Source organism: Hippocampus comes, unplaced genomic scaffold, assembly GCF_001891065.2.
Source record: "Hippocampus comes isolate QL1 unplaced genomic scaffold, H_comes_QL1_v1.1 scaffold105, whole genome shotgun sequence".
NCBI classification, from domain to species: Eukaryota; Metazoa; Chordata; class Actinopteri; order Syngnathiformes; family Syngnathidae; genus Hippocampus; species Hippocampus comes.
Window position 1 is genome coordinate 3,001,689 of NW_017806235.1, and position 8,885 is coordinate 3,010,573.

The 8,885-nt window shown below is 42.8% G+C and overlaps 1 protein-coding gene and 1 long non-coding RNA gene across 2 annotated transcripts in view; one reads left to right on the top strand and one right to left on the bottom strand.

Moving 5' to 3' along the window:
- pigk (phosphatidylinositol glycan anchor biosynthesis, class K) overlaps positions 1-4,755 on the top strand; it is a 16,127-nt gene extending 11,372 nt beyond the window's left edge. The window contains exon 11 of the mRNA XM_019856790.1: positions 4,249-4,755. Coding sequence (XP_019712349.1) covers positions 4,249-4,365 — 117 coding nt within the window. The 3' untranslated portion in view covers positions 4,366-4,755. The remainder of the gene's footprint in view (positions 1-4,248) is intronic.
- Positions 1-5,100, bottom strand: part of LOC109507396 (uncharacterized) — an 11,250-nt gene extending 6,150 nt beyond the window's left edge. The window contains exon 1 of the long non-coding RNA XR_002166454.1: positions 4,771-5,100. This is a non-coding gene — a long non-coding RNA (uncharacterized LOC109507396). The remainder of the gene's footprint in view (positions 1-4,770) is intronic.
- Between the last annotated feature and the right edge of the window lie 3,785 nt (positions 5,101-8,885).

An 8,885-nucleotide genomic window follows, 5' to 3' on the forward strand; every position in this document is an offset into this window, starting at 1 on the left:
ACGCATATACATATTATAGATTGCGTGGCCCCAGTGACCCCTGCCACAGATGTTGGATTATATTCTTGCACTCCTGTTGGTGCTTCACTGCACGAGTAATCTCCCCGTGGCCTCATATCCGACCATCTGCACTCAGGCTCATCTGACCGACGTCCCCTGCAGCTTATTGACGTCTCACCTCCCTTAGATTTGTCGTCGCGCTGCGCGAGTCCCTCGACGAGACCTCTTTGTACTCATTCCAGCGATGAAGTCAAAATGCCAGCCAGCTTGGCACCGATTTGATGACTTGAATATGCCCAAGAGGGTCTGCCGCCGGTGGCGACAAACCCAAATCCAATCATTGATTGTCTTCTCGGCGCTCAGCAAAGCATTTTCCTCTTCGCTACGGGAGCATGCGCCGACTTGTAAATAGGGAAGTCGTCAGAATGACTGACAGCCAATATGCGTTGATGTGCTTAAAAAAAAAAAATGTGGATGTGAAGACTTGATTACTGTACTGTCACTGGTGGCAGGATGAGACCCCCCCTCGCTTCCAAGCCCACTCGTCCCTCCCTATTGACTCAATTTTACCATTGCTGGAAAGAACTCTCATTCACTATTCTCTTCACTATTCTCTTGTGTATTGTACTTTTTTCATTATTTGGCATGCTGTTCGTCAGCTTCGGAATTGTTATTTATGCTTACGCCGGCTCGACAATACGCCTCGAGAGAATTGAGGGCATTGAAAATGCAAACGGTGAAAATGAATTCCTTGCTACCTTCATCGGTCGCGCCGGGCTCACTCACGCTCTTCAAAGTGGACGTGGGCTGCGTGGATCAGAGTCCTTCGCCACCCACCCAGATTAGCCCTTACAATGTGCCTCTACTCGGACATAACACACGATGGAGTGGAAAACAACAAATAAATACGCTTTGTATGAGTATAAGGCATTCTCATATTTGGGTATCTACCGCGGCCAAGGTAAGGTTCACATTCGGTACAGTAAAAGGAACATAAGGTGCAGCATGGACGTGCTGTTCTGAAAACATGTCCAGAAAAATCCAAATCCAAATACACACATGCCGTTGCAGGCCTATTGCTGATGGCGAGCATGTCAAGGTGTTTGAGCGCAATGCAACTGCGCCGTAACATAAATTGCAGCCACTTTCAACCTTGGGAGCGTTCGTGTTCAAGGTGCTTCAGATGACCGTCAGCATCTCATGTTAATTATCTCCAATCAATCTGATGTCTTTGCCATTAATTGATTTTTACCAGCGGATTGAATATGCAACACAAAGCCCGTGTAATGGAGGTAGGCTGCTTCAATGAACGGTTCAATCAGTGAAGGTCACCAAACAGGCAGCCTTCCTCCTAGACTTCACTCGTTCATCATCAGTCTGCTGAATATTTTTTTTTAATGTTCCTTTTACACTCACTTCTTTTCTTCACATTTATGTTTTCATAAATGACAAGGCATATTTAAACATGAAGCCTTGTTGGCGGAGACTTGCCCTTCTATTAATGTCCTTTCAAATAATCTATCATGCATCACCATTCTTTCTCTCACTCTCTCTCTCTCTCTCTCTCTCTATGTATGTATAAAATATCCCTCAACTTTCTTGTCACAGAACACTCTAAAAGGCATACAATCTTCTGACACTGTCATGCACAAGTCTGGGAAAAAAAGCCGCAGGGTGACAGCGTAACAAAGCATGACAGCAGCGTGCTTCACAGAAGCCTGAAAAAGAAACACACGCAGTAGAGAATGAGCAATGACAGCAGTGCATGTCACAAAAATCCTGAGAAAGAAGCAAAACGACAACGTGACAGTAATGTGCTCACAACAACCCAAAAGACGAGCTCAGATTGAGAGAAGCGAAACAGCAGTACAGAAAACGCCTGAAAAAGTACACAGTGGGAATGTGTTTTATTTTCACATCGTGCTCACGACTTGCTCATTTCGCTCGGCTGAAGCCATATGTTCCTCTCGTTCCTGCTAATAGCGCTGCTGATGTGGGTTTGGGTCACTGGCGCGCCATCTCCCATGCGCATGTCCTCCCACACTGGAGGCTCACAGGTCAACCGCTCCTGATGGTCACACGCTCTCAGTCGGGTCTCATCAACATAGACGGGTTTGCTATCTGTGGTGTCGAGAGCTGAGCAAAGCTTACTTGTTGTGTAGTGAAGACATGACATGTACCTAAATTCTAATCCAGTAAATTATTATCATAGCTGGGGGCCGACTCATTTTCCAGTGACGCTAAAGAAATCACTTTTAATACTGTATACAGAGAGTTGCGGTGTTCCTCAGGCAACTGTCCCACATAAATTCAACTCTTTTCTCACCTTTAAACTTGCAAGCTGACGCTCAACCATGCCCCGAGGGCCCCCGCTCACAAACTAGAAGTCATTTGCATTCAGTGTCTGCAGAGAAGCTCCATTGATTCCTCTTGATTGAGCAATTAAATGTATTTTCAGTGCAACATAGGCGAGATTTACTGAGGCCTTGTATCTTTTGACAGTGGTAATTGGTAGCATTGTCACGTAACTTGCTGTGAAGATGAGCTTATTGCATATGTAAGCACTGAGATTTCTCCCTCCCTAACCAATAATGCCGTCCTCCCTTAATTGTCGCACGGTGTCGAGGACCGAGTAATTTGCGCTCTTTCGTCATGTTGTGAATCACGACTTGTAGCAATTTCGTTCTCCGATATCTTCCCAGTGAGACGTCAAAGTCAAGCTGACCGGAATTGTGACGATCATGAGAATGTGATTGTTAGCTGAGGCAGGATAAACAGTCATTAGCGCTCAAGATGGCTACCTTCGGGTGGATCGACTCAATTAGTAATCTGTCAGTCACACAGAAACAAAAGAAGCAAGCTTATACATACATCACGTTTAGAAAAAGTTGCCCCATCGAAATCATGGTTGTGACTAAATCCGAACTTTTGACGCTTTGTTTTTTACGAGCTGATAAGACACGAAGAGCATGATGACGGTACCAAAGTTTGTCGGTGCATAATTGTGATTATGCAACCACTTTGTTTGTTTGGCCCCGGCTTTACACTAACTAGACTAACGGAGCAATCGCACCAGTAATCGTTTTAAACGAACCAAATAAGACACGTGTGAACGAAGCCTCTTATAGCTTCGAAGTTAACTTTGCTTTCAGTTCTCTGCAAGTTGGTCTCCCCCCGTCAGCCTGGCTTTATCTCCATTTGCAGTGTCAATGTTTACAGCTCCGCAGACGTTGTCTTCCTTCCTTTCTCCCTCATTGAGCCAGACAGACACCGCACTTCCTGTTCAGGAGTACTCAACCACGCAAGGTGTTCTGTCCCGAGTGCTTGTCTTGCCAAGTCTTGGAGTCTGTGGATGGTTTGGGGTGAGATCCTCCACCTTCTGACTGGATAATGTCAGTTTGTGTGCAGAGGAACACCAGAAATCTCTTAAGTGCTTCCTGGCTGTGTGTGTATAGCTTTGTGCCCCCATGTTTCTCTTTCTCCCCTTATTCATTTAAAAAAAAAAAAAAAAGAAAAAAGTATTTTATTTTTTAAAAGACGTTAACTCATCGGGGTGCGGAATATTGCTGTCACATTAGCATATAAATGTGCTCCTTGTGATGCGCGTTTTAATACGAAGAAGGAGATTTAAAAGTATAATCATACACAAAATGATGATGTGCCTCCGAACGGGACAAACATGAGACGAGGGAGGTGTACTGATGATGCGTGCGTGCGTGCGCGCGCGCGCACGCGTGTGTTTTTCTGCTTTTGCCTGCCTGCCTGCCTGCCTTTGTGAAGGACAGCGCAATCAGCGGTCGCCTCAACAGGAGAAATATGCTCACTATTACTAAACTGCGTTCTCCTTTCTCGTCCTAGAAAAAAGTATTTTATTTTTTTAAAAGACGTTAACTCATCGGGGTGCGGAATATTGCTGTCACATTAGCATATAAATGTGCTCCTTGTGATGCGCGTTTTAATACGAAGAGGGAGATTTAAAAGTATAATCATACACAAAATGATGATGTGCCTCCGAACGGGACAAACATGAGACGAGGGAGGTGTACTGATGATGCGTGCGTGCGTGCGCGCGCGCGCACGCGTGTGTTTTTCTGCTTTTACCTGCCTGCCTGCCTGCCTTTGTGAAGGACAGCGCAATCAGCGGTCGCCTCAACAGGAGAAATATGCTCACTATTACTAAACTGCGTTCTCCTTTCTCGTCCTCCTCCATTTCCGTGTCACCTCACCTCACCTCACATCACTTTGTAGAAGCCCAAACAGAAAGACTGGCACCCTCCCGATGGCTTCATCCTTGGCCTCTGGACCCTTATCCTGCTTGTGTTTTTCAAGACGTACGGCATGAAGCACCTCAAACACATCCTCTGAGACGGCCACCGCGGAGAGGTCGGGAAGCCTTTCGGAAAGCCGCATCGAAAAGGGAAACTTGAAAAATGGAGGGCAACACAACTGTGTGAGCACAGTTGTTTGTTTTTACACTGAGATGTTTGTCAATGTTTTTGTTTTTTTCTATTTAAACTGGAAGTTTTAAGTTATGAGGAAGGTTAGCATGCAAATGCGCTTCTTTGCACAATTTAGGTTGGATGTACCTTGCAGGTCTCATGGCCGGTTTCTTATTACTAAATGCATTCACGTGTTTTCACATAAACGAATCCCTGGATAGGAGAGGGACTCGAGCCTGATGAAAAGCGCTAAACCGCCAGTAAATGACCAACCCTCCCGAAAATGTTAATAATTGCCTCTATTAATAGTTTAAATTGTAACTGAACCCACAAACTCCGTTTACAACAGCAGCCTTAAATTGAATGAAACCAAATATTAAGCCCTTTTTTTTGTTTGTTTTTAAGGCCCCAGCGTTTTAAAAAAAAAAAAAAAGCTAAAATATATACATTTTCTTAAAAATGTGGCAAGCTGTACAACGATGAACCGTGGAGACTGTTCACATTTGTCTCCAGTCCCTTCGCCAATCAGGATGTAGAACACACTGCACAGGAAAAAAAAAAAAAAAAACTGCAAGAAAAAAAATCGGTGAAGCAGCGAAGCCGCACAGCATGAACCGTGTTATAGAAAGGTATATGCACATGCGGCGGTGACTTGGCTAAAGTTAGTACCACGTGAACGTCATTTCATCCTTGGCATCAAATACCATACTACTTTCCTATGTGAATGATTAAGCATGATTGAGCATTATTTAAAATAACAAAATAAAATAAAAGATACAAAAATGACTGTTCAAAGCATAAGTTCCCTACAGCTATCCTTCAAAATATGCTAATAGCTTAAGGTTAGGTTTCAGAGAAAAATCTTACTGAAGAATTCACCCAAATGAGCCACAATCAGAGGCGGGTGATCTCGCCACATGGAAGACAATAGACTGTGAAAATTTTAGTCTTCCGTCTTTGCTTGTGGGTATGGCATGGCAGCGATGTTGGAAGACTTTGCTGACTCAGCTAACGCATGAAAGTTTGACCAAAAGTCTTTTGAGTGTAATGTACCCTACCATTTCGGAATCAGACTTTGGCTCAAGTCGGCCATTTTGCCCATTTTCGATAGTCCTTCAAAGACAAACGTCTCCTCAAGACTTTATCCGATTGGCCCCAAATTTGAACCACGCATACCAGCTGAACGGACGGCGCTAGATTTGCGATATCATTTTAGTGCACCGATGGAATCTGAAGATTTGAAAGTTAAAACGCTTGGGAGTAAAAATGGGAATTGTGTGATTTGGACCGTGTAGCGTATACTCCAGCCTAAGTGTGCGTTGAAGCCAGTCCTTGAATAAGAATTTAATCACTTTTAGCGGATGTTCTGCTCAGCATATTTTGTCTATTTTTGTGTCCAAACTGCTGGGCCTGCCAGAGATTAAAACGTGGGATAGGGGGACATCTGATTGGTGGCGACTGGTGCTGCTGAGAGATGACTTTCTTACATCTCTGCTGTCAGCGCGCATTACACCCCCTGACCGTCATAGCGTGGATAACAATCCCACATAATACCATCTCCAACTTTCTATTCACCAAATTGCCCTCCCGGTGGAAACATCCATTAGCTTCCCGGCCGCGCGGCGCCCCTGACTGACGGCTGTTTCTGTGGCCGTTCGCAGTCCGCCGATAAGTTGAGCGATAAGCCAGTAAGCCTTGGTGGCTGTCCCAAACACCGCCTCGTTGCCGAGAGGACTGATTGATGTTTAACTCGCACAGGCGCCTCCCCTCTCCAAAACCAGACAGCTGCTGCATCAGCCACCCGGGTGCCTTTCCCCTTATACATTATTAATACCGTGCTCATCTCTTCCTTCCTTTTCCGTCCCTTTTTATTTCCTGCCTAACAATTCCCACAGCTCCTTTCCCCTTTTTTGGGGGAGCGAAACATGTTGTACTCCCTCATTTTGGCAAGATGCCGGTGCCCTGATTATAGATGAATCAAAAGAACAAATTTGTCTCCCAACTGCTCGCAACTGACAGTATTGAGCTTCCCTAATTACGAGGGGATCCACCTTTTACTTCTACAAGTGCCTCCTTTGAAGGTGATAAGATGTTGTATGATTTTTTTTGGCCATCTCGGCTCAACGAAACTTTTGTTGGAACTCCGAACTTGTGCTACATCCGAGCTACAAGGTGTATGGCAGGACTGACGTCACAAAATATTTCATATCCAAACTACAAGTTTTCCCCCTGGAGTCTTGACACACTTTCCCAACCAATGTCAATCATTTCCAGCGAGTCAAAGTGTATAGGATTGACATCTTCCTTTATAACGGTTGCAGGTCCATCATAAGAGATGTATCAGTGGGGCGTTTACTTAAATGAAACAAGCATATTGTTGTCCAACAAAAATCCCATGCCTAGCAGAAATACAAATTCTTAAAAGAAATCAGATTTTACTCAATACTAAAAAGTTAACATTTGGCGATATCTGCGTAAAAGTCACTTACCGTCTTTTCCGCATTATAAGGCACTTCGGAGTGTAAGGTGCACCTTCAATTAATGGCCTATTTTCATAGACTCTATAGGGTGCACCGCATTATTAGCGAATAGAATAGAAGCTACAATAGTGGCTGCAGTTGCATTATGCATCCACTAGATGGTAGAGGGAATACAATACAATATTGATCCATATATAAGGCGCATCGGATTATAAGGCGCACGGTCGGCTTTTGAGAAAATTGAATGCTTTTAGGTGTGCCTAATAGTGCGGAAAATATGCAAATTTTGAAATACTTGGATTTTGTGGATGTTAAAAAGTCCCAAAATGACGTGAGTATTGAATTTTGATTTATACTTAAAAAGTCAACCTGTGGCAATACCACTTTTTTCTCAATATTAAAAATTCACATGGAGCTACTTGCTTTTCATAATTGGAAAGGTGTGCTTTTCGTTGGACAGCAACATATTATTTTGGTCTGATTTCACGAAAGACTTGACTACTGATTTTTGTCTGTTTTGTATCTCGGTGAAGGATCTTCATAAATAATAAAAACAAATGTTAAAAATGAATTTTTTTGTTGTCTGTCACTTGGCCGGTTGCCTGAGCAAATCCATCAACACGTGCAAGTAATTATCATTTCAATTTGGCAGGTGCGGCTACAAGCTTGTTGTGAAAACGTCACGTCACCGCTGAGTCCTGTCAAAAAGTTTTATCTAAGGTACCAGAGAATTTAATAGCTTATTGATTTTTTGGGGGGGTGGGGGGAAGATGCGCAGGAATGGTGAATAGATTTTGGCAGACAAGGTCAACCTCACTTGAGCGAACATACCCCCTCCCCCCACTTCCTCTTTTTTCCTTCCCCGCCTGTATAATGGAACATTTCTTATGCCAAGAAGAACTTTTATTGATGTCTTTTCAAAATAATGAATCTATATATATATATATATATATATATATATATATAACTTTTTTTTTTCCCCCAGGTGTGGTGGTCTCTTCAATTAGAATTATGCGCAAGAACCTGAAGTAGTGTAATCGATACCCTATATTCAGTACCTTGGTGCTGCTACTTTTAAAGGTCAAAATCCCATCCAAAAAACTGTTTGTGAGCTTGAACATTAAATATGTATAAATGTATATTCTATCTCTAATTGAATATGGGTTGAAATGGATTTCCAACTTCATTGGAATTGGGTTTAGTGTGGCCTAAGCAAAAAAATTACAAACACTGACTTAAAATCCATTTTAATTGATGAAAAAGCAGGACCGAAAAATATTTTACATATATTTCTCAGTATGTGGAAGAAAAAATAAAATTATGGAAGAAGCGGTGATTTGGGAAAATACCAAATGTTTACATTTACATAAGTGCTTTGAATGAAAAGAAAAAAAATGGCAGTTTGAAACTCGCTAGCCATATAGGCAGCATCGGACTAAAGTCACATGACTAAACAACATGACAAAGTCATATTATTTATATATATATATATATATATTCTTTATATACAATATATAAAATGACGCAGAATACCTCTGAGTTTGACGTTATGGTTTAAACATTTTTATCCATTTTGCTGACACTGAATTTTCCCAGAATAAATACAGAGAAAGAACACTGACAAAGGAAAAAAAAAAACCCAAACCCATTCCCAGTTGAACATTAATTGGCACAAACCTAAAATAATCCAAACGTGTGATCCACGCGCCGCTCGTCACGCAGCCCTTGCGAGCAACATGGATCTTTTTATACAAGAGCACAAAGGACCTCCTTCGGCTGTGTCCTCGTCTGAGACCGCGGCTCCTCTCATGACTCACTGCACAAAGACGAGGCCCAAATCAATGGGGGCTCGACACGAAGATGTATCGTTAGAAAACCTTTTCTCGCTGTTTTCAACCCCAATGACACCTGGTTCTCGGAGAAGTGGCGGTGAAAAGCGTGTTCAGTATGCAGCGAGATAAAAGTG